Here is a 26,136-nt window from a genome sequence, read left to right as displayed (position 1 = left end):
TAATTTTTTTTTTCCTTTTATGGGAATTTGAACCATCTGATTAGTTTTAAAAAAATGATTTTCTCTGCCTTTGGCTAACTGGGTGAGTTATGGAACCTTTCTGAGCATGGTTCTGTCCATCTGTAGCATGAGTATAATGATACTTCTCTCAGGTTTGTGGTGAGAATTGTGTTGGGAGTGTGTGCTATGATTATACTCACTGAACAATGCAATATTGGGAGAATGAGAAATTTGGAATACTTTCCTTTGCCAGGTACCCTCTCCTTCATGATTCCCAAGGAGAATATGTGCCTGGGAAGAATGACCTGAAATGAATGAACTTTTCTTCTTTTAGCTTTGGCCTCTTGTTCCTGCAGATTCTGAGTGCACTATACAGGACCAAGTGGTGAATTTCTTTTGTCTAGGATAGACCCACTTATAACCTGAGATCAAGGCAAACATGCCCCTTCAGTAAGAAGTGAGCACAAGAGAAAGAGATGGCAACCTCTGGATCTGGGTTATATGCATTAGCCTGTGGCTACAGCATACCTAGAAAAAGTACTTCCCCTCTAGGAGCAAGTCCTTAACATTTTGTTCATCTTGGTGAATTTTTTTTTTCAATAGCCTAGTAAAATGTCTTTGAATTTGGCAAGTTTCTAACATCATTTCTCCCTCTTGAAGGGTGGAAGTTCCTTCAGTTCCTTCCTTTTGAGATGGGTAGACTAAAACTACAGGAAATAATGCAACCCTTTGAACAGCAAAACTAGTGAAGTTGATGCTTAGGCCCTAAAACCAGTCACTTCACTCCAGATTAAATGATTGCTTTAAACTCTAAGACACAATAGAAAGTCATTATATTTTCAGTGCACTCTGAAGTCACAGTTCCCAGAAGTAAAAGCAACTGACTGGAATCTCTCCAGCTGCCTTAGATGTCCCCATCAGGCAGTCCTGAGTGCTGGGGAGATTATATTTTAGCATATCTGCGACTCATTTGCACAGGTTTGTTAAAAACTAGAAAAATAGATATGTCAATCAGGAGATATATACTAGAATGTTTGTAGAGGCATTGTTCACAACAACAACAACAAATTGGAAAACAACCTAAAAATCCGTCAATGGGAGAACAGATAAAGTGTGACTTATTTGTATAGTGGGTTCTATGTGGTAGTGAAAAGGAAGGATGGATGATACTCTCAAACAATGTTGATCAAAACAGCAAGTTGCAGAAGTATACATATACAGTATGATGCCATTTATATAAAATTTAAAATAAACCAAAGCAATGATATTTGCTTAGGGATACTCATAGTAATAGAAATGCATGAGAGTAATAAATATCAACTTCTGTAAAATAGTTACCTCTCAGGAGGGCTCAGAGATTGGGGAGAATGTGAGAGGTGTGTTGATATTGCTAATTTTTATTTCTTAAGCCACCTGTAGCTACCTGGGTGCATATTGATTATATATTATATAATTGGTCTATATACCTGCAGTTGCATATCTATAGAGTCAACCAACCACATTTTGTGAAAATATTTGGGGGAAAAATTGTGTCTGTACTGAACACATTCAGATTTCTTTTCTTGTCATTATTCCTTAAACAATACATACATTATAACGCATATTTTACTTTTTTTCTTTTTGGTGGTATTAGGAATTGAACCCCGGACCTCACACATACTAGGCAAGTGCTCTACCACTGAGCTATACCCTTAAGTCCCATATAAAGTACTTAGGTTGTATTAGGTATAATAATCTAGAGGTGCTTTAAAATATACAGGAGGATGTGCTTTGGTTATGTTTGAATACCACCCCATTTTATATACAGTATTGAATATTTATGGATTTTGATAGCTGTGGCTGATCCTGGAACCAATTTCCCATGATACCTTTGTTATATTTTAAATATCTTAGGAAATTAAAAAATTAAAATATTAAATAAGCCATAAAGGAGTAGTGCAAGATAAGGCTGGAGAGCCAGGCGTCGGTCAGAGTGCGTGTTGTCTTGTTGGCTGCTTAAACTTGGGCTTTCACGGAGGGGCAGAGGGGAACCACTGAGAGGTTTTCCACAGGGAGTGACCCCTCCAGATTAACATTCACAGCCTGGACTTCCACCGCAGTGTGGAGACTGGATTTGGGGAGTGTGGGAGGGCAGCAGGAAGAGCGGGTAGAGTAAGTTGCTTCAGTCCAAACTACAGAGCTTGCTGCACCCTCTTCTCTTGGCTTCGGGGTAGTCTTCCTGCCTCCCTGGTCAGCCCTTCTTCTCTGTCTCGATTCCTCTTCTCCTCCTCAGACGTCACTTTGCCACCTTCCTGCTCATGATTCCCACATTTATATCTCCAACTCGGTTCTTTCCCCAGCTCCCAACTGCCTACTGGACATTTCTTCTTGGCTGTCTAGTAATTACACAAAATCCAGTATGTCCAAAATGGAGTTATTATCTTCTACATGTGCCTTTTCCTCCTGCCTTTGGGATCTTGATGAAATATATTGATTTCTAACCAGTTTTCTGATCTAGGCATTCAGATTTATTCTAGACTTTTCTGTCTCTGTCAACTTGCCTCTTTAATTGGTTTCTGTAATGGGTAACTTTTGTTGCCATGCGCTCTGACGTATTTGGGACCCAGGAATGCTCCATTCCTGTCTTGCTGATCACTTTCCTCCTTTCTATTTAGGAGATTTCAGTATTTTCACCACCAGCAGGATAAGACACCAACATTAGAGCATTTTTCATCCTTGGCCCTTCTTGATCTGCTTTGGGCTGGCTTTTCCACACTCACCTGTGGCCATTTTTCCTTATACTCTGTGCTGTAGCAACACCAATCTACCTGAAATCCCTGAATGTGCCACAGGTTTAGTGCTCTGTGCCTTGATATCTAGTACTTCTGCTGTGAATGCCTTTCCTTACTGAATCTGTCTGGTGAATTTTTGTGTGTGTGGGATCAAACCCAGGTCCTCTATATTCTATGCAAATCCTCTGCCACTGAACTGCAGCCTGTCTCTGGTGAACTCTTGATGGTCATCCTCAGTAGACCCAGCCTCTCAGGGCAGAGGGTGCCTGTTTATTTTTGCATCTTCATGGCCTGGCACATGGTAGGTACTCTATAGATTACTTAGGGTCCTCTTACCAGCAAGCTTCATCTTCCTTCTTTTTGTCCTTGTTTGAGGTTAGTTGCAAATTACTGCAACAAACATTACAGAGAAAAGAATACATTGTCAACTGTTAGATATTCTGTGTTCTCTTTTTCCTTAGCAACTCTGGACAAGAAGTACATGTTTAATGAAATAAAAGAAATGAACGAACAAAGAAAATATTTTTAAAAAAGAAAGGGTGACAGTATAAAGTTCTGATGCTAGAAGAAACACTGGAGGCACCTAAAAGAAAAATAATTAGAACTGGGAGCAGGGGGGTGGCCCCGTATCATGCCAGCTACTTGGGAGGCTGAGGCAAATTCAAGGCCAGCCTGTGCAACTTAGCAAGATCCTGTCTCAAAAAAAAAAAAAAAAAAAAAAAAATAGGTTGGGAATTAGGTCAGTAGTAGGTCACTCCTGGGTCGGTCACTCCTGGGTTCAAGCCCCAGTACTACAAAAAGAAAAAAAGTTACACATCCAGTAATTTAATAGAAATTCATATATCAGATTGGATCCCTAAGGCACCTCATCTCCTCTGTGAACTTCCCTTTGGCAGCTATGACATGAGAAGGTTGAACTGCATCAGTGGTTTCAACCTGGTTCCCTAAATGCATAGCAATTCCTAGATTCCACGATAGAGATTGTCAAATAATTGGTCTGGTTTGGGTCCTGGGAATCAGTATTTTATTCTATTAGTTTGTTTGTTTTTTGCTATTTAAGATTGAATGTAGGACCTTCTGCATGCTAAGCATGTTCTCTGCCACTGGCTCTTTCCCTAACTAATAGTACTTTTTAAAACAGCTCTCCTGTTAATACATCCAGGGTGGAGAACCAGTGAGAACCAGTGAACTAGATGAACTCTGAGGTTCATATAATAATGAATTCACATTTTTACCTTTTTTTTTTTTTTTATACGTTCAAGGAAGTATTTCTATAGAGAATATTTTAGATAAAAGTTTTAGTGTTCTCAGCCCTGGTTTCTGACCCTTCCAAGAACTGTCTGTGCTTATCATCTCTTAATTTTCTTCCTTGTAGTTCTTTAGGCATTCAACCTTGCTGCCTTCTGTTTATCTTCCAAACATGTGTAAGTTTCTCTGATCCCTGAGTATTTCAGTCAGCTTTTTTGCTGCTGTGACTAAATGATTTGACCAGCACAATTATAGAGGAGGAAATATTTATTTGAGGGCTCACGGTTTCAGAGATCTTAGTCCATAGAAGGCTGACTCCGTTCCTTGGTGCTCAGGTGAGGCTGAACATCATGTCAGAAGAGCGTGGCAGAGGGAAGCAGCTCGCATCATCAGGAAGAAGAGAGTCTCCACTCTCCAGATACAAACTATATACCCCAAAGCCATGCCCCAATTCCCAGCCTCCAGCCACACCCTACCACTTCAATTAATCCCATCCGGGATTAATTCACTGATTGGGTTAAGACTCTTACAACCCAGTCATTTCTCCTCTGAACCTTCCTGCATGGTCTCACATGTGAGCTTTTTGGGGACACCTCACATCCAAACCATAACACTGAGCAAGACAATAAAAACCCTGTCCTCAACACTGCTGCCTCTTCTTTGAACTCTTCACCTGTCCCTTTTCTCCTCCCTTTCATCATTTTTAAAAACAGCTATCTGTTTGGTGCATTCACTTGCAGGTCTTCTGTTCTCTCAACCCACTGAAATCCCACTTCAGACATTCCCACCAACAAAAGTTTTCCTTCAAAGATCCAGCAGCTGCTGAGTTTCCTTAGCCATCATGTCACTCTCTCTGCAGTTTCTGACACTACGTATTTATTGATGATCTCTTCCTTCTTAAAATGCTTTTTCTATCCTAACTTCTGTGTCATGGTATTCTCAGAATTTCTTATCTTTCTCTAACTATTCCAACCCATTGGGAAAATAAGGACCGACAAAATCTTTGGGCCGCCAAAGTAGTTTATTTACATTCTTTCATTTAACAAATATTTATTTTGTGACTAAAAAGGGCCGGTTATCTATTGCTACATAACAAATTAGCATAAACTTCGTGGCTGAAAACAACCCATATCTATTATCTCACAGGTTTTGTGGATCAGGAATCTGGACACTGCTTAGCTCTGCCTTCTGCTTCAGGGTCTCTCATGAGTCTGCATCGTGGTGTTGACCAGGGCTGGACTCTTATCTGAAGATTCAACTGGGCTAGGGTCCACTACCAAGCGCCATGATTCAAATGTGTGGGCAGCATTGATAATCACTGCTTCTAGAAGGGCAGTTGAAGAAACAAAGTATTCAGAGAGTGAAAGGATGACAAAATGTCAAATGCTTACTGAATAGAGAGAATTTAAAACTAGAGTTAAAACTGAGTTTTTTTTTTTTAAAGTCACACACACACATGCACACATCAAATGGCATATGACGTAGCTTAAGTAAGTCAAGTGATCACTGAATGGATGATCAATTAAATGACAAAACATTTCTTCATGAGACTTGGGGGGGTCAGAAATGTAAAAAAGAATAAAAATGTAGTTGCTTAAAAATCCAACAATTTTACTTTTGTGCACATGTAGTAAGCAATATAAGGAAATAAGGAACCATTTGCAATAATTTATCATTTCCCTTTATGTTTTGCAAGTTTTGTGTGTGTGTGTGTGTGTGTATGTGTGTATGTGTGTGTGTGATGGATATAACTTACTTGCAAGTTATTCTGATTTCCTCTTTTATTTTCTAGGAATATTTTGAAAACCATTGCTCTGGGCCAGATGTTGTCCTTGTGTATATGTGGGACAGCCATCACCAGCCAGTATTTGGCAGAAAAGTACAAAGTGAACACCCCCATGCTTCAGAGCTTTATCAACTATTGCTTACTGTTCCTAATTTATACAATGATGCTGGCATTTCAGTCCGGTAGGTCAAATGTGGAAATTACCTTTTCAACAAAATTATGTTCATAAAGATGTCCTGCTTTTAGACTCTTAAAAAATAAAACAGTGCAAAATCAAGAACAGAAAACTGTAGCTGTGGTTATAAAAGTTATTAGAAAAGCATGACACTTTTAAAGTCTACGAAAGTAGTGACTAGAAATGTATGTGTAACTCTCTGAAGTTGATTAAAATTGAGTATGTAGCACCAACTACTTGCAACAGGGTGGAAATTGTAAAAAAAAAAAAATAAGTGTAAATGTTGGATTTCATTTTTTCTTCATTTCCTATCTGGTTGATAAAATTAAGAGCCAATATTGGAAACACTTGAAAATCAAGAACTTCACTTTCCAAAATATGTATTTCCAGCCAAGGGGAGAATGCCACATACAGCACAGATTGCGTGTAGATCAAATCTGTTTTGAGAGTGACAAAGATGATAACTTGGCAAGGATTCAGCATCATTATCACTAGCTGACCAAGCTACTTTAGCACCATCAGAGAATTGTTGAATTATTGTTTCTAGCTAGTTACACAAAAAATGGGAAAGATTAGGCTGTGTGTGTGTGTGTGTGTGTGTGTGTGGGTGGGTGGGTGGGTGGTGTTGGGAATCAGATCCAGGTCTTGGTCACACTAGGCAGGTGTGACCATTGAGCTCCTCCAGAGCCCCAGGCATCATTTTTTGATTGCTTAACTTGTTTGTTATGTATGAACTCATGGAAGCCTCATAGTTCTAGTCAGTGTTACTATTATCTTCATTTAACAAAAGAGGAAGCAGAGGCCTGTAGCTTAGATAACTTGCTTTAGGTCATGTTGGCAGTAACTGGGGGAGCCAGGAATTCAACTAGGCAGCCTGTCCCAGAAGCCATACTCCCACCGCCTCTCTGCATTAGGGGCTGCTTGTTTTGCAGCCCTAAAGTCCTTCTCACAAGAAAAGAAGAGCATGGTATTGCCAAATCAATTAAGTAAGATTCAGTTCAGGAGCATGAAGAAAGTGGGTAACCCATCTGACTGGGTTTCATCATATTTAAAATTGCCAGTGTGGCATTTGTTAATCCACTTTAACAATGAACCTTAGTGCATTGGTATTCCTATGTGTCAGGATTAATGACTTTTTTTTTTTTTTTTTTTTTTTTTTTTTAATAGAAACCAGTTGTGAGAGGGGAAACCTTGTTCAGGGGTAGGGGAACACCACATTTGGCAAGAGTTTTAGGAGTTGGAAGCAAAACCAGTACATGGTTAATAGACCTGGACCTTGCTCCTTTCTGAAGCTCTGGACTTCAGGAAGGCAGTGTGATTCATAAATGTGTCAGTGAGGCCACTTATCAGTGAGGTACCTTCCATGGATCTTACCTCGAGGAAGAACTTATTCTGTTTTCAGGGTATTCCTGCCAGTTGGGTTTTAATGATGTTTATTTGGTTATGATTCTCACTAGTTTTGTTTCTTCATAGGTCCTTCCCATATGTATACCAACTCTACAACTCCTGTGTTGCTAGATTCTCCAAAGTATTGACTCTTTGTTAATATGAATAAATAAGATTTGGGGAAATAAAAGGTGCTTGTTTAGTAGTATGGCTGTGCCTTTTCCTAAGCTTACCACTGGCTTCCTTTTACTTGACAATTCATCTCTTTCAAAATAAAGACCACGTGCAGTTTCCTTTGAAGGATCCCATGAATGGAGGTTAAATACCCAGTTAATCCACAGGAAAACATTTCATTTCCTAGAATAGTCTGTGACTAGTCAGAAATAATGACATCCATGCTTGTATCTGGATCTTGTACTTCTTTTACAACAGGAAAGGGAATTTAACCATGTTTCTTTCAATTTCTTTCTGGGGCTTTCATTGAGTACTTGGTCTATGGTGATACATTAACTTGAGTATCATATTAGAAAAAATCTGATTGACTTTGCTAAGTTGATGCAGGAGTTTGGACTCTGGGTAATGAAACTTAGGTTGAACTACTTTCAAAATACACAATATACCCTGGCTTGGACTCTCTGATCTTCAGATGAATGTGTATTTTATTATTTTCAAGTAATATATACTAACCCAGTGTTCTTTCAACTAGGCAGTGATAATCTTTTAGACATCTTGAAAAGGAAATGGTGGAAGTACATTCTGCTAGGACTGGCAGATGTGGAAGCAAATTACCTGATCGTCAGAGCATACCAATATACCACACTAACCAGCGTCCAGGTGAGAGGGAGCCTTCTGATCACTGTGGCTTCAAGAGGAGAACATGTGCTTATATGTGCTAATTTTATTGAAATCTGTTTACTTGAAGAAAAACCTAAACACAGGTGGATGTTATCCGTTTTCCAGTGGAGCATATGTGGTAATGAGTAATGTCTGGAATTAGTGAAAATGTATACACATTAATCATTTCCTAAACCACTAATGCTACAGCAGATTAGAACAATTCCTACCAAAATAAGCATAAATATTTAGTTGGCAGTTGGTGCTGTGATGTTGACAGGAGTTCTGTTTTATATGTTGCTCAAACATGAAAGTGGATATACTTTGTACAACAGAAAAGTTGGAGGTTTGCAAGCAAAGGAACCTACTGGAAGGAGTCTATTAAACAACTTGGGGAGAGGTGGTAGCCAAAGGTAAAACTGTCATCCCTATTTCTTTATTAGTTTTACTCTTGCAGGGTTGAAAGAAAAAGTTGAGGAAAACTGATTTTAGTTGTCTTAATATTAGAGGATGCGATGTATCAACACTGACTTGACTTACTAGCAACAAAATGTTTTGTATACGGAGAGTAAAGGGAAATTGACTCTAGTACTATGTTTAGACTTCACAGTTCTATGAATTTATAATTCTTGATACATCACCTTTCTCACTATGCATAACACAGAAATGTTCTTATGAGATGTCCAAATTTTAGGACCTATGGAAAAATTAAAGTGACATTAAACTCATTTCACTGGAAAAGGTAAAGATTGATTAAAAATTTATTTTTTTCTATGTGAACATACATGGAATGTTATTCCTAGAATGTGTTTTATTAAATACTTTTTTTTTCTCTGTAACATTGTGCTAAGCATTGTGCTCAGCAAACCTTAGTTTTTTCACTGGTATAGTTTAAAATTCCGAGATAGGAAATGATTTGTTAAGGCAGACATTGTTTAAGTCAGTGTTTTTGTTACGGTGACCAAAAACCCTCACAAGAGTAGTTAGAAGAGGAAAAAAGTTTATTTTGGCTCACAGTTTTGGAGGTCTCAGTCCATAGATGACTGACTGCATAACTCTGAGCCCAGGGTGAGGCAGAACTCATGACAGAGGAGCATGGCAGAGGAAAGCAGCTCAGGTTGTGGCAACAGGAAGCAGAGGGAGCTCCACTGGGTCAAAATACATACCCCAAAGGCATGTCTTCAGAGACCTATAACTTCCAGCCATACCCTCCCTGCCTACAGTCACCACCAGTTATATCAGTAGACTAACCATCAGGCTACACTCTTAACCTAATCATTTCACCTCTGAATGTTCTTGCATCATCTCATACATGAGTTTTTGGAGGACACCTCATACTCAAGCCATAAGAGACACCATAGGAAGCACACAAAGAAACTAGAATTTCACACAAAATTATAACCAGAGTTACATAAAGGAGGAAGTTTATCACAAGTAGGAGTGAGTTTATGTAGAAAATGGCATATTCTAGTCATATCTACCCTTATAATCTCATACATAGTTTAATTACTAATTTCACTTTTCAGAAACTTTGATATCTGATTAGTAATGATAAAAAGATTTTAATTGGTTCACTGTCTAAAACGCAGTTAAACAAAACACCGAAATTACTACAGGTAGAGCAGATTCAAGTTTGATTTTATTTATTTATTTATTTTTATTTTTTTTTAATTTATTTTTATTGCAAACAAATGGGATACATCTTGTTTCTCTGTTTGTACATGAAGTAGAGGCATACCATTTGTGTAATCATACATTTACCTAGGGTAATAGTTTTTGACTCATTCTGTTATTCACCCGCCCCACCCCCCACACCCCAAGTTTGATTTTAATATACAGTTTTTGGATAGGGAGTCTTCTGTGATAGTTGTGAGTGAAATTTTTCTCCCGTTTTTTTTGGTTTAAGAACTCTAGTTTAGATTTTGTTAAGCCATGATGGCTGGGTTCTGCTGTTGTCTTCCGGGACAGGCTATTATCATTTGTATCATTTAATGGTTTGTTATTCAGGCAGGCTCAATAAAGCACTTAGGAGATTAGAGAACTGCAGCTGGAATAAATAACAAGGCAAGGTGCCCATTTCTACACTTGGTGTGTTGGATTCCAGTGATGATACTATAGTGAAAAGCAGACAGAATCAGATAGGCTGCTGGAGATTTAGAGATTTGCCTCATCTATGACAAATAGAATCTGATTCAGAGGGAATCATGGACAAGACTTAAACAACCAAATCAAACCAAACAGATCAACCAAACCACAAAATTACAGGGTAACCCAAAACCCAGCAGTTTCAGGAATTTTTTTAGTGTAAGGCACACACACACACACACACACACACTTGAATGCATCAAGAATCACCTTGAATATATTTTATCCTTGAATTCACATAATTTTGTGAAATTAAGAATTAAATAAGTACGATCTCTATTTTTCTTTTATCTTGCAAATAGTTTTGGATTTGTTATAATTTTGACACTCTTAGTGTCCCTGAGACACTAAGAGATCGACCATATCAGGGGTCCATGAGGGTTTTCTGGACCTAGGATCAACAGGTGATGGAGGAGCATATGATGAAAACAAGCAAGAGTATGAACAAACCTTTGTCTCATGTGATGGGATTAGATACTCATCAGGGAGAGGTTTCTGCTTGCTCTATCAATGTGACCTTTACTTTTTTGTAGCACTTTCCTCTTTTGCAATTACATATCTGGCTTTGTGATTTTTTTATTCCATACCTGTCTATTTTGTATAACTTCTGAGGGCAGGGCTTGTATCTATCTTGTTCACCTCTGTATTCCTACCTCCTCTTACAGTGTCTTGCACATGCAAAGTGCTTCTTAAGTATTTGTTGACTGAGCAAATAGACAAATGCAGGAAGGAAAGTTTGCCTGCTGGATTTAAGGATAAACACAAGTGGGCATGTAGAAGTAAATTGCATATAACCCTGAATAGAATTCTTAGGTTTGGCAACCAGCTCTCCCACTTTTGACAATATGATTTTGGCCAACTCTTTTCTCCTTTCTGTGCTGTTGTTTTCTCATGTATAAAATGGGATTATAATTCCAAGCTCACAGGGTTGTTGTAAGGATTTTAAAATCAGTTGAGGTAAAACGCTTAGCATAACAGGACTAGCAATACTAATGCTCAAGAAATACTGCTTCTTATTTTTACTTAATTATCCATTTTTTAACTTATGAGAGACATTTGAAGCTGCCTATTTTTCTTTCCTCGAAGCTTTTGGATTGCTTTGGGATTCCTGTGTTGATGGCTCTCTCGTGGTTTGTTCTTCATGCAAGATACAGAGTGATCCACTTCATTGCTGTGTTTGTCTGTCTGTTGGGTGTAGGAACCATGGTCGGTGCAGACATCTTAGCCGGGAGGGAAGACAACTCGGGTAAGACCATGTGTGTTACTTCTTCGTAGTTCAGTCACAGAAAAGTCTTGCTCATGTTTTCACTTTTAGTTTTGCAGAGATACAAGTCAAAGGCAGTAAACACATCCTGGTTAACTATCATTTACATTTTATTTTCAGCTGTACTTGTTTGGTGTTTTGTAACCATTTCCACAAAATGATCTTCCTGTTCCCACTGGCCCGCAGTCCTTCCCTGCTCCGTCACAGTAAATACTTTGTTTTTGTCTCATAAGAGTCATTTCTTTGCATATTTGCAATCACCTTCTTTTGGTTTGAACATTTTGGATTAGTAACTGGAAAATCTATTGTAGAGACTTGTTTTTCTGTTTTTATCAAAAAGGAGACATGGTGTTCACTGGTGACATCCAAAGTCACTGTAGATGACTTTGGTGAAATTTAGACTTTGTGTCTGATTTAGACAAGAAAGTATAAAATCTAAATAAGGTCTGAATGCACCCAATTTCAAGTGTCTCCTTGGATTAAGAGAGAAAAGTGCTTTGCTTTCCACACTTCCTGACCTGTAGTTTTTAATATGTTCTCTTCAACAAATTTCATGAATTAGTCAAGTTATTGAATCATTTTCTGAGGCTTCACATTATGGCATATAATACCATCTTCCAGTCTCTTAGTCTCCTGAGGAGTCAAAATATGAAAACTTTGCTACAGCGAGAATTGTATGAACTTCAAGAAGCCAGGGTTAAATAAAATCTTACTTAAGTGGCACGAGTCAGACAAAGCCCTGGTTCAGTTATTGACAGTCTATTCCTTTTTGTGTCTTGCCTGTTTGTAGGGAGTGACGTGCTGATTGGTGACCTCTTGGTTCTGCTTGGAGCTTCCCTCTATGCCGTTTCTAATGTGTGTGAAGAATACATTGTGAAGAAACTGAGCAGACAGGAATTTTTAGGAATGGTGGGCTTATTTGGAACCATTATCAGTGGCATACAGCTGTAAGCTTCTAAGATTTTTCTTAAGAACAAACTAAGCAAATATATCATAGATTGCTATCTGATTACAAATATTCATTTGCTCATTTAAGCCCAAATTCACTTCTGAAATAAAAAATCTGATAAAGCTCTATTAGAGGATTGTTAAAACATCAAGATTATGTCTTATTTTCTTATGTGTGTGGGATTCCTGATTTCAATGTTGTGGAGGCATTGACAGTAAGAACTTTTCTTTTTAAATTATTTCCGGAAAATATTAACACATTAACTTTCTAAGCTTGTTCAAGGGAAAGCAGTATGTCATGTTTTCCTTCCATACCTGACTGCTGTTGAAGACCACTTGTAAGGGAGTCTGACATATCTTTATGAACTCCTTTGGTTTTATTCTCTGTCATTTTTATTGAAGATAATACTTCCTAAGAAAAATTCAAAAGTCAACATAATTCCTTACTTTTAGCTGAAGTATAGCAACTAAACTACTTATGAAGTAGTAAAGAGTAATATGTGACTCTCTCTCTATAACCTCTTGTTTTTATCTTAGATTGATTGTGGAATATAAGGATATTGCCAGCATTCACTGGGACTGGAAAATTGGTATGTGAATTAGTAATTCTGTCATCAGTGTTCTGTCTGTTAACTGACAAAAGGCACACCAAAAAATGAACACTTCATTTTAATAATATTTATGTATCTTTGTAAAATCACACTGATGATAGGGGTTTACATTGATTTTTTTTCTGAGAATTGGTAGATGAACCCTTATAAAAGTTAATTTTTAATCTTTAACTGCAAGAATAGCTTTTTTTTCTTCTTAAACTAGGAATTCTGAACAAGACTGACGACTGACCTTCGTCACACTAGCTTGCAATTAGCTCTGTATTTAGGTCCTCAAACGTGTGAAGGTTGCCATCTGCTTGATATAATTTGTGAAGCATTAACTGGAAGCATCTGAAGGTTGTGTAATCATTCACCACCTCCTTTTGCTCCTCTCATCTGACATTGCTAGGTGTCTGCACAAAAATAAAGCCAAAACAAAACAAAAGAAAACAAAAATGAGGAAAGATTTGAACCTTATTTAATGATAGGTGGAAAGAAATTAAATAGTACATAATGTCACTGAAGATTGTGTACCATGCTTGAATAACTTAATACTTAGTTCAATTAAATAACAGAGATTGTGAGAGAGAGAGAGAAAGAGAGAGAGAGAGGGGGAATATGAATGTAGGTATTTGTACTGAGCATGGCATGAGATTAAAGAAGTACATACAAAGTAGAAGCATTGCTATTGTGATCAACATCCACATGACTAGCACTGCCCCAAAGAGGATAGTTACATTGTGCTATCTTGGAGCCTTTAATTTAATGTGATGTACAACATACAAAGATCTCACATCGGTCTTTGATGTTCTAAAAATACTTTATTCTGAATCCAGTTACACAGCCATACCCCACTGACCAAACAAATAAAAGGAACAAAAGATGAGCGATTTTTCTTGACATATGACATTGATTCTGTTTTTATTGACCTTTATCACAGAATCACTTTGCCCTGGGAGAGTGGATAGGATAGCAGAGGGTGATAAGAGCTGTTGACTCAGTCACACTGCAATCAAGATTTTATGGCCTTCATCATTTAACACCCTATTAGATTTTTTAGGTTTGTCATCTACATGACAGCTTGTTATTTTATTATTAGTTTCCAGAGAACTTTGCAGTCTCATTTGCAATACTGACCATTAGGATAGGTTTTGTAGATAATGTGTTAAAGAATCAGGGAGTTTTATGTGGTAGCCAAGCTTAAGCCACTTTGTCTTGTGATTTCTCCCCATAATATTAGATATTTCATTTTTTCACAGCTCTGCTGTTTGTGGCATTTGCTCTCTGTATGTTTTGCCTATACAGTTTCATGCCATTGGTGATTAAAGTCACTAGTGCCACTTCTGTCAACTTGGGCATCCTGACAGCTGATCTCTACAGCCTTTTCTTTGGACTTTTTCTGTTTGGTTATAAGGTAAGAAAATAGATCATGTTCAAATAAGAATACTTAACCTGGTGTAAAACAAATTTCTTTAAACAGGTTTTTTTAAATTCTAGATTTAAAAATAAAACCTCATCCTCTTGACGAGGATTTCATTGGACAAACCTAACTCCTTTTGTTACTCTTTCCAAATAGGAAAATCAGTCCAAATAAGAATTGCCCTTCTGAGTTTTTCTAAAGGGTTAAATGCTTTGTCTTTGCTTTAGCCAAGAACACTAACTTTTGGAAACGCTAATACGCATTGCCAGGTGATAACCAAGCAATCCCAGAGCTGCTGTTGACCTTGCAAACTAGACTGGGCACTCAGAGCCTTTTTCCTTGCCCAGATACACAGTCTGCAACATCTACGTGATGGAAAGGAAGGAGGGATAGGTACCTTATCAAGTGTGTGTAATTGCAGGGGGTTTCTCTTTGATAGTAATCTTGTATCTGTATGGGACCTTTAAAGGTAGTTCAGTCCAGTGGTTTTTCAGACTTTTTTTGTCTCCAGAGCATCAAGGCACCCATAAGCATAATCCACACCCATCATTTATATTTCCTGCTGTAAGTACTAATGATCAAGAGGGGTGGGATGGGAGGAAATTTATCTGTGTCTTCAGGTGAAGCAAGAACATGAATACGTAATTTGAAAAAAGGTATCCCCACAATCTGGACTACCTTCTCTTGAGAATTACTGATTATATTATTTATTTTAGAGATGGGGAAACAAAGACCCAGGGAATAACTATGTGTAGTTAAGTGATTTAGTCTTAGTGAACAGCTGGTTAGTGGTAAAGTCTTTATTATCTTCTTCCTCTTTCAGCAATCCAATTTTCTTTTCACTCTGCTTCCTACCCCCTCCCCCATTTCATTATTAAGATGAGAATCTCAAGTTTATGAATTCATCATGTTGTCTCATACTTCAGAGAGAACCAAATAAGTAAATGTTTTTCGACTTCACAGCCAATTTGAAAACTCCTAGGGCAGCAGTTCTTATACTCTTTGATCTCAGGATACTTTGAAATGCTTAAAAATTGAGGGCTCCAGCTACTTTTCCCTATTATTTACCATATTAGAAATTAAAACTGAGAAATTTAAATATATTCATTCATTAACACATTAAGAAAAAATAAACTTGTAATATATAGTAGAATAAATAACATTTTTATGAAAAATTCTATTGTCTAAAATTTTAAAAAGTGAAATGAATTTACATTTACATTTAAAAAAAATTAAAATGTCTTTTTTTTTTTTTTAAGTTGTAGATGGACCCAATACCTTTATTTTATTTATTTATTTTTCTATGGTGCTGAGGATAGAACCTAGCATCTCATATGGGCTAGGCAAGTGCTTTGCAACTGAGCTACAACCACAACCCCTCTAATTTACATTTTTAAGAATCTTTTTAACATGCAGCTTAGTAGAAAATAGTTGTTTCTGCTTCTTAATTCAGCTTTGTGATTACATGTCATGTAGCCTCAGGAACATTCCACTGTGCACTGGTAAGACAGTGGAAGCAAAAAGAGCAGATGTCATCTTAGTATCATTGTGAAAATAGTTTTGAACTTACAGTTTCCCCTCAAGGGTTCCCCCAAAGCTCTTTGGATCACACTTTGAGAACTGCTCTCTTAGAAGTTTTTTTTTTTTTTTTTTTTTCTTTTCCTTTTCAGCATTCCTGAAGTAGAGGTTTGTTGGCCTGCTTGCTCTCTTTCCCCATAGTCTTGGAGCAGATAGTTACCATGTTGGCTGTTACCTGATAATTTTCAGTAAGGGATAGAAACTATATTTCTTTGTCCTGGGAAACTTTGTATCCCAATCAGGAATCCTTGATGCTGTTTTATGCTCTTTCCCAGGAACCAGCCACGGACTAGCAATGCTTATCTGAATTATTGATACATGAAGCTCACTATTGCCTTTGAACTGTAAACCTTTGCCTTGCAAGGCAATGGAGGACAGGAACCAGATTTTATCTTTGCAGGCTTGGTCAAGGTATTATTGAAGTAAAACAGAAGGAGTATCTACAGTTTATTGGAAGCATCATAAGAAAAGTAACAAATGTCAAAGTGAATCTGAGAAGTGGTCCTGACAGGCCCAGATTTTTTACCCACTATGAGAATTGTGAAGGGCTACAACATAAGTCTTAAGGCAGTGAATTGCTTCGTGGTGCTGTGGTTGCATTTCTCATGGCGTCCACTAGGGGATGATGGCGTTTCCATACTGCCATTGCAGGCCCATGGTAGCTTCTGTACCCAAAGAAAGCCCTTGGGCGCAGCAGTAAAATTGATGACCTCTCCTGTGTTGTTTAAAAAAAAAAATTTTTTTTTTTTTTTTTTTTTTTTTTTTTTTTTTGTGGTGCTAGGGATTGAACCCAGGGCCTTGTGCTTGAGAGGCAAAAAAAAAAAAAAAAAAAAAAAAAAAAAAATTAAATCAAACATTGATTTAGCTTTAGTAGTTTAACTTTTACTTTCCTATGGTAAATAAAATATTCTCCAAAAAGGAGCTACTGTTAAAGAAAAACTTCTAAGTGAAAGTTCCCTTGTCATTATTATAAACTCTTTATCTTTATAAATGCATCATTTAATAAGTAATTAAGATTAAGATCTTAAATATTTACTCTTCAATCCCCCTGAAAAAACTTTCTATGTCATTTTTGGGTCACATGACTTTAAACTATTATTCTTAGAATGGGAGCTTGCAGTCTATATATTCCTTTCTAGTTCTTTTGTTTTATGGTCCTTTATCCCAGCAGGTCCAGTAGCTAACTCAACTCAGATCAGATTTTATTGTTTTTGTCCAAAGGCCATTTCAAGACTTACAGAGCAAAGAGCAGGTCTGCAGTGATTTTCAGAGTAAATTGTAGATGTGGAAAAAATTCAGGGAGTAATGAAGACAGCTAGCACTTTAGACATAGTTTTTAAAGGAAGAATTGAAAGCCCAGTATATCACCAATTTTAAAAATTGTATACCCCAAATATCTTTGGCTCTAATTCTTTTGAAGAAGACAGTTGAAAAAGAGGTTTAAAAGTCCTATACTTGTCTGTGTCAGACCTTAAGCATTCCGCTCGTCCGGAATCGACCTTGAGTAAATACTTGCTGAATAAAGTAGCCACCAGAAACTTCCTGTATAGATCCAGACTCAAAGGCTAGAATTTTTAAAAGGAAAAAAGGTAATAGCCTCTATTCAGGAGATTTACCACACTCCCTTGGAGTCTCTGTTCTAATAAAGGTGCCTCCATTTCATCACTGGCCTTCGTAAGAGTGACACAATGTTTTTCTTCTGAACATTTGAAAACCACCAAACCAAACAGGGTATGTTTTGAACAAATTATATAGCTTTCCCCAGAGGTACCCCTGAATGCTTTACAGGAGAGTGTGATCGCCTCTTATAATACTTTAAAATTTTAATGAACTGCGTGCAGAGATGCATGCCGATAGTCCCAGCTACTTGGGGAGCTGAGGCACGAGGATATCTTGAGTCTAAGAGTTCAAGACCAACTTGGGCAACATAGTGAGATTCCATCTTAAAAAAAAATACGGTACTCTAAACAGCTTTAACTTCCCCTAATAGTCTCTGAATCAATTTCCCCCCTACAAACATCTGTTAGACACCAGCTATGTGTTGGCACCATGCTAAATGCTAGATATAAGAATTAAAGCCTGTGGTAGGAAGGTATCTCAACTGCTCAGCTCGAGCTGTGACTGGCTCTATATCATCATTGAATATGGTGAAGGCTGTCCTGCCTTAGGGAGGACTGTGGCTATTCTGTTCTTTACAAAGATTAATATTTGAGAGGTAATAAGCATCTGTGGAAATTAGCATGGCAAATCCAGTGGTGTTCCACAGAAGGTCATAGCTGGCTGTGACCAGCAGTCTACTTAATACTCATTTCACAAACTAACCTTTGGGAATGTATCTTGCTTTCTTTTTCATCTCTTTCTCTAATCTTTCTCTTTCCCTTCCCTAGCCCATTCTGTTTTCTTACTGCTTTTCTTTGTAATTCCCTTATTTAAATTCTTTTTTGATGGGCATAATATAAAACCTAAACTAATTTAATACATCTACTGACCTGAATAAAATAGCATGCCCTCCTACTCCCATTCTTCTTTTCAAAATCAGGTTAGCAGGACCATTTGTGAACTCAGTTTACTTGTATCAAGAAAAAGAAAAAAGCCCAGGGCATTTAATTACATATTACTTATGCTACACAGTTTCCATAATTTTTACTTTTCCATTCGTGATTAGTCTTTAGTTATTTTCTTTCTGTACTTTATTTATCATGCTAGTAAAAGCAAATACAGTAATTTCCCCTTATCTTTGGACAGTGTGTTCCAAGGTACTGCAGAGATGTGTGCAGTACCTGAAACTGTGAAGAGCACTGAACCCTATATGTACTATTTTATATATGTGTATGTATTTATTTATTATAAAGGTTATACATTAGGCACAATAACATTAATGATGACTCATGATGACAATTATAACAATAGAGTGTAATAAAAGTTCTGTGAATATGTCTTATGGTGCTGTTCTCATCCTTCTTGCCTTGGATAATAGACACTAAGGAAGGTGAAACCATGCATAAGAGGGAACCACTTATATTAATTTTATTAATTTATTTATTACTGGAACTTTTGTATGGATCTTTAATTCATATAAAAGTAGGTTTATAAGGTACCTAATATAATTTATTTAACCTTTTTGGGGCATGTCAGGTATCATTTTTGGAATATATACCCAATGAATTAGCTTTCTGTCTGTACTGCATTTTGCCCTGGGTAGTGTTTCATTCCTAAAAAGGAGCATTTTGGGAAGGTCACCAAAACCGCTCTTCATTCTTGTGGTGTGACTGTCAGAATGGTCTCCTGTTCTGTTGTCCTTCTGGGAGGAGAGGGAGTAGCAGATATCTCCTGCAGGCTCCCTTCTCCTGGTTGTCCTTACCCCACTCTCCTCTTTGGGCTTCAAACTCCTCTGAAAAATGGTGTCTTAGCACTAAAAGTCTGAATCTATGCAGTCCATCATTTATTTTATTATGTAATAATTTCCTGCAGAAACAGGATAATTTGTTCTATTATAACAAAATGAAATTTATTGGAATAGCAAGGTGTGTTAGTCACCTTTTTGTTTCTGTGACCAAAATATCTGGCAAGAACAATTTGCAGGAGTAAAGGTTTATTTTGGTATTTCAGACATTCAGTCCATGGTTGGCTGGCTCCAGCCAGGAGTGGGGGTGGGAGAGAGAGAGAGAGAAAGAGAGAGAGAGAGAGAGAGAGAGAGAGAAAAGGAGAGAGAGAGAGAAAGAAAGAGGGAGGGACTATATACGTGCACACATGAGCCAAAAAGAGCCAGAGACAAAGTACAGCCCAAAGCCACACCCACAGTAACCTACCTCCTCTAGCTGTGCCCCACTGCCTACAGTTGCCACCTAGTAGTCCATTCAAATGATTATACCATCATGGATTAATCAACTGATGAATTATAGTCTCATAATCTAATCATTTCACCTCTGATCACTCCTGCATTGACTAACACATGAGCTTTTTGAAGGACACAGAAGATCCAAACTATAATACACAGATTGAGAAGTTATTGAGTAGATATGACAGATGTAAATCCACTTTTTGTCTTAGGTCCTATGTTCTTCTGTTTTTTAACAATATGGCACACTGTGCTTAGGATCCGAAATGGGCTCTCTCATGGTATTCATGCTGACCTTTTATTTCCTCCACTTTGTTGGATTGATTTCAGGGTGGGGTGCATCTGGATCATCACAAAGAAAGGCAAAGTTTCATTTCCCTTAAAGATGCAAAGATCCAGTTGGCTGATGTGCCAGGTGCTGTTTGGATAGCTCATGCATTCACCACTATACATGGGAGGGTTTGGGGCATTTAGCATCTTCTTATAGAACTTTCAGAAATAGGTAAAGAGAAGGTAACCTTCAAAGAACTGTAGAAAAAAGCTGTGTACATCAGGGAGCACAGTGCATTGTCTGTTCTTCTCTTTCCCAGTTTTCAGGACTCTACATCCTGTCCTTTACTGTCATCATGGTGGGGTTTATCCTGTACTGCTCTACCCCGACACGCACAGCAGAGCCAGCTGAAAGCAGCGTGCCCCCAGTCACCAGCATTGGAATCGACAACCTCGGACTGAAACTTGAGGAGAGTGGTCTCCCGGAGACCAACTCTGCGGTCTTGTAGCTGAAGAGGATGGCACACACCTGTGCACAACCAGGAGAAAGCAGAGCCCACCGACTGCTGAGAGACACTTGGGGAAATTACAAAGCTCAGAATGAACACTCTAGAGCATTGGATTGCACTCAGTGGTTAGATTTTAGAAAGGAACACTGAACAATGTATCCAAGGTAGACATACTAAAATAGAGCAGAACCCAAGACCAGGACTATGTTTCTGTGTGTTAAGGACCAATACTTTGTGGTGTGAGGGAGACAAGGTGTGGGCCTCACACTGATATCTTAGAGGTACATGTGGGAAAGCAGAATGGGAGAACACCCAGGAGTGAACCAGCCTCAGGGCAGGGTCTGAAAAGCAGGCTGTCCAGGCTGGGCAAGGTGCTTAGGAGCAGGGATAGTTCATGGCGGTTCTGGAACAGGTTTTCTCTGTTGGAAACTTGGGGTTTTTGTCCTGCTGAGGCAGTTATTATCCACAGGCCTGTGACCTTTGGGCACAGATGAAGCCTGGCCACTGATTGCATCTGGTGGGAAAATGGATGGGGCAGCATTTGAGAGGTTCTGAGATAAAGGAGTGAATAACATGGAAGCATTAAACTGGATGTATTAGCCTAGGAACCCTCTCTCAATTGTGTGCTCTCTCTTTTTTAATAGTTCTCCTCCATCACTCCCTGCTCCTCACTGGTCACAGTGGCTCCTTCATTCCAGGTCCCAGAGCAAACTGTGATCTTAAAATCTGTGACAGTGGACATCCCTTCTACATTTTCAGCTTTACCCCATATGCCAAGATTTCTCAAACCTGAGTAAATATGTGGATACCATCCTTTGACAAAAATTCTCATGATTCCCAGGAATATTCTCTACTGATCTCATTTTATTAAGTTTCAGCTCAGAAAACTAAGTCTTACAGTGAATTATCACAGCAAGGAGAAAACTTTATTTGTATAACTGGTAAAGAAAATAGATTATCATCAAAATGAAAACATGAAATGAATAATTTTTCGGAGAATAGTATGCCCGAGAGCCTGGAAAGCCCCCATTAGTTGATAGAGGACACTACCCTACTTCTTACCAAATGTTTGTAATGCCATGAGATTTTTATGATTCCTTTTCAATGTAAAGTGTTAACATGTAGCATCAGTATAATATCAACCACCAAAATGACACTTTCAGAAAACTTTGTAAAAAAATTTTTTTTGGTAAAAGTATAATACAGTAATTGGGGCTAAATGTTCATATTATTAAAAGACTTTGAATTCATGGAAATATAGTTCCTGTGTGTTTTCTTAGGTTAACTGAATCCCCTGGTGAACATTAAATGGCTTCATGTATTCAATATCCTTTATATCCAACTTTTTAGAATCATGTCTCCTGTGAGATGAGGCAGACATACCTATTTGGGGGCTACTGTGGGATTGAGGGAAACTCATACTGAGCTTACGGGTCATTTGCAGGAATCTGAATGACCACAATGGAGTTTTTACTTTTTTGAATAAATATTCTTTCATTCTCTGCAACCTATTAAAACTGCTTTTGCTCTCTCTTTTCTTTTTCTTCCTCCCTCCCTCCCTCCCTCCCTTCATTCCTTCCTTTCTTCCTTCCTTCCTCTTTCTCTTTTCTTTTCTTTCTTTTCTTTTCATTTCTTTGTACAGGGGTTTGAGTCCAGGGGTTCATGCATGCTATGCAAATGCTCTACACTGAGCCTGCCCCCTTTAAAGTTTTTTTTGTTGAGACAGGGTCTCGCTAAGTTACCCAGATTGGTTTTGTACTTGGAATCCTCTTGACTTAATGTCCCGAGTAGCTGGAATTATAGGTTTGCACTACCATGCCTGTCTGTTAATAGATTTTTATGATAAAATATTCATTGAACAGGGTACAGTAGTGCATGTCTGTAATTTCTGTTACTGAGGAGGCTGAGCCAGGAGTATCTCAGGTTTGAGGATAGCCTTGGCAAATTGGCCAGAACTTGTCTCAAAATAAAAAAAATTTAAAAAAGGGCTGGGGACCCAGTCAGTGGTAAAGTATGCCTGGGTGGTTCCATTCCCAGTTCTATAAATAAGTAAATAAATAAATATTTTAATGAAGATAAGTGATCATCTAAATATGTGCTGCTTCCTTTGATTGAAAATCAAGAGCATATGCAAGCTTTTAAAACACCATATTCTTAAGCTGAGAATCTTCTCTGAGTTCTCTTTTTTGCCTATTTGAACAATATTGATTTTTCAACAATTTTAATAGATATTCTATAATCTTTTTTTTTTTTTTTTTTTTTTTTTTTTTTTGCGGTGCTGGGGATCGAACCCAGGGCCTTGTGCTTCCAAGGCAAGCACTCTACCAACTGAGCTATCTCCCCAGCCCTTTAATAGATATTCATGGATTTAAAAAGACCCCTGTAAATGAGAGAGTTGCTAGAATGTTCCCTAGTGTTGTATAGATGTGATAAATTGGGAAACTGAACTGTGGTAGCAGTGTAAGAAGAGAGGACTTCACTTATGTCATTTTCACTGTGTGTATTTTGAAATCAGGTTTTCTTTGGTGACAGGCAGTTAACATTTCTAACCTGATTATAGCCCCCTTTCATCCAATTGATATGTATCAGCGGCCTTTCCAGTAGGTGGCGCTTTAACAACTGTAACAATTCAGAAATTGTGACGTAAATAAGTCTCATTTTATAGCACCACCATGCTGTCCTACTAGTGCATTTTTTAAAAAGAGGTTATTATAACTAGTGTCCTCAGCAGGGATGGCCCTTGCTTAACAGTTGAAGAATCGGTGGTTCCAAAGAGTTGAAACATCTTTTGCAGCTCACACAGATTTGGGGGGCTAAGGGTAAACAAGATCCAGATTTTAACCTTTTGGTTTAACCAGAATCTGGTTCCCACTCAATGTATTTTAGAAGTCATCGTTCCTGTGGAACTGCTGAGTCAGTGAATGCAAATGCTACTCTCTTAAGAGCTGTTGGGAAAATTTTTGTGGAAAACTAGCTTGGTAGTGTTTTCTCTGCAACTCTGGAGCCTGCCCTTGAAAGAAAACTGTCTACATTTTTCTCCAAGAGGTGTTCTGTATGCGTCGTCACGATTCTCTTTTCTATCATAATTATGGTGATGTGCCATTTCATCCTCATTGAATCACTTAGTATCTGGACATATCCTCAGCCCTCAAAAGATATCAATAAATCAGGGAAATTCAGCAGATAGCCACTTAGCTGATTAAAAGGCAAGAGATTTATGAGGAAATTAGGTAATGCTGAACACACAATTCTGCAGTAGTCATATAAAGGGTGTTTTGAAAACTGACAATATACAAGAGGTGTATCGGGGAGTAAAGCCTCTTCAAAACAGCAGAGTGCCCTTCTGTGTATGAACCTGTAGAATTTAATGTCCCAAGGTTTTTTCTCCCAATGCTCAAATTTTCACCAGGTACTGTATTCCTTGATTTAAATAATGCCTTCTGCTAACAACCTAGATCTGAAATGTAGATACTTTTGGAGAAGGAAATTTAGATTGAAGGAGGGTGGGCAGAATTGATACTGATATAAAAAAGTAGGCCTTTTGAACAGTCACTGTCAATAACTGACCATAAACAAGCATTTAGATGTTTCCATGTATTCATCACTGAGTCTGCTATTTCCACTGACTGCCTGCTTGCTGAGGAGGCCAGAGTCTATACACAAGGTGTGACACAGAGCTTGTAATGCTGGTAGCTACAATTTCCTTGTGAAATCCCACCTTTTCTGTGCCTTTTCACATTTGCCTGATTATTTTACATTCTTTCAGATTCATAATATGACTTTGGCCTATGATCCCCCATAGGACCTTATCCACCTTGGTCTTCATGAAAAGTCCACTAGTTCAGTGCATCCATCTTTAGATGGGAGACACACACACACACACACACACACAAGCACACACATCATCACTAAAATAAACCCCACCAAGATCTACTTTCTTAGGAATTGCTATTATCTGTAAGATTGATCGCAGCTCAACAGGGGCTCTGTTCCTGCCTCTGGCACACATCCAAAGGACTTCCTATAGAACTTCATTTTCCTGGTCCCTCTGTTGGATTGAGTGTATTTGGTACCCATACTTGGACACAATTGGTGTTCAGCAGTTTTTTTGTTCTCTGTTGTCAATTGGAGAATTACATAGGCCGTGGAAGGGCCAAGACTTGGGCGCCTGATCTGCTAACTAGAGTGGGAGACATGCCAGAGCAGGCTCAGTAGAGACTAATTTGACTGGTGAGTACTCTTAAGTTATGATGTAGTAACATGGCTGAAGCCCATATCTCCTTGTGGGGACAGAGCAGGAGGACTCCAGGCTATGTCAGGAAACACTGTCGGGAGCTCTATCTGTAGACAGCAGGGCACTCTCTTAACAGCCTGGAGTTCAGAGACCACATACCAATCTCTTAGGGAAAAGGCTAGCTAGAGCATGGGAGGGTGCTTCAATAATTTCCCAAGGTGGGTTACACGGGAGGCAGAAGAAACTGAAGAAGGTGAGAGTTCTGGACTCCTAGGATGAAGATGAACTCAAGAGAGGCAACTGGGGGCATCAAAAACAATTTGACCTAGCAATGTGTCTTTAGAATGTTCTTAAACATCCTAATATGAAAAACTCTAGCTGACTATCCCATTGTTGCCTCAAGTTCAGGAAATCAAACTGAAGCATGTTGTGATTTCTACCCCCTTCACATCCTCTGTCATCTGTTCTCACTTTCGAGTGTCCACTTCTGAATTCCACATTTCATTAGATACACTGTTCTAGTGTTGCTCAGATGCAAACCTTTGAAACTATATTAGATTTAGTCTCACCCATTACACCCAACAGGAACCAACGTGTGGTGGCTGTTCTTTGGTGATAACTCTTACATCTGTCTCTCTTGTTATTTTCATTCTTTCATTAGCTCAAATTCTCATTACCTTTGTTCCTACATATCTTATAGCCTTCTGTATTAATCACAATTCTCTAGAGAAACAGAACCAATAGGGTAGAGATATATATAAATATTTTTAATGTTTTATTTATTTCTCATACTTCATTGTTTATCTTTTAGAAAATAATAAATGCCAGATATGCAAAATCTTATATAATGCATGTTTTGTTTCATAATAAAATTTAAAATTTATTAATCATTCTCATTTCTCAAATTTTAATTTATTCTAATTTCCATTTTATGGATTACTGATTTTACTGATTATTGATTTTACTTTTACTATTCTCAGACATTTTAGATTTTGCATGTGTATGCATGCGTTTGTTTCTGTGTGCATATATGTGATTGCACACATTAAAGTATCAAATTAATGCTTTGACTCTAACAAGAGGTGAAAGACTTCTACAATGAAAATTACAGAACACCAAAGAAAGAAATTAAAGAAA

At 38.0% G+C, this 26,136-nt stretch overlaps 1 protein-coding gene, 1 long non-coding RNA gene and 1 other non-coding gene across 3 annotated transcripts in view; 1 reads left to right on the top strand and 2 right to left on the bottom strand.

Moving 5' to 3' along the window:
• The window catches only part of Slc35f2 (solute carrier family 35 member F2), a 55,291-nt gene extending 33,280 nt beyond the window's left edge, over positions 1–22,011 (top strand). The window contains exons 2-8 of the mRNA XM_047517203.1: positions 5,812–5,987; positions 8,073–8,200; positions 11,432–11,591; positions 12,400–12,556; positions 13,095–13,147; positions 14,410–14,564; positions 20,577–22,011. Of these exons, the coding sequence (XP_047373159.1) occupies positions 5,812–5,987; positions 8,073–8,200; positions 11,432–11,591; positions 12,400–12,556; positions 13,095–13,147; positions 14,410–14,564; positions 20,577–20,765 (1,018 nt within the window). The 3' untranslated portion in view covers positions 20,766–22,011. The remainder of the gene's footprint in view (positions 1–5,811; positions 5,988–8,072; positions 8,201–11,431; positions 11,592–12,399; positions 12,557–13,094; positions 13,148–14,409; positions 14,565–20,576) is intronic.
• Positions 5,141–13,550, bottom strand: LOC124958774 (uncharacterized). Its single transcript, XR_007103946.1, has 3 exons — positions 13,401–13,550; positions 8,842–8,897; positions 5,141–5,343 (listed from the first exon to the last, which is right to left on the bottom strand). It is a non-coding gene; the product is annotated as an uncharacterized LOC124958774 (long non-coding RNA).
• A 1,024-nt stretch (positions 22,012–23,035) lies between the features above and the next one.
• Trnap-ugg (transfer RNA proline (anticodon UGG)) lies at positions 23,036–23,109 on the bottom strand. The gene has a single exon. It is a non-coding gene; the product is annotated as a tRNA-Pro (tRNA).
• Between the last annotated feature and the right edge of the window lie 3,027 nt (positions 23,110–26,136).

Source organism: Sciurus carolinensis, chromosome 11, assembly GCF_902686445.1.
Source record: "Sciurus carolinensis chromosome 11, mSciCar1.2, whole genome shotgun sequence".
Taxonomy (NCBI): Eukaryota; Metazoa; Chordata; class Mammalia; order Rodentia; family Sciuridae; genus Sciurus; species Sciurus carolinensis.
This window is presented reverse-complemented; position numbering and strand designations above follow the sequence as displayed.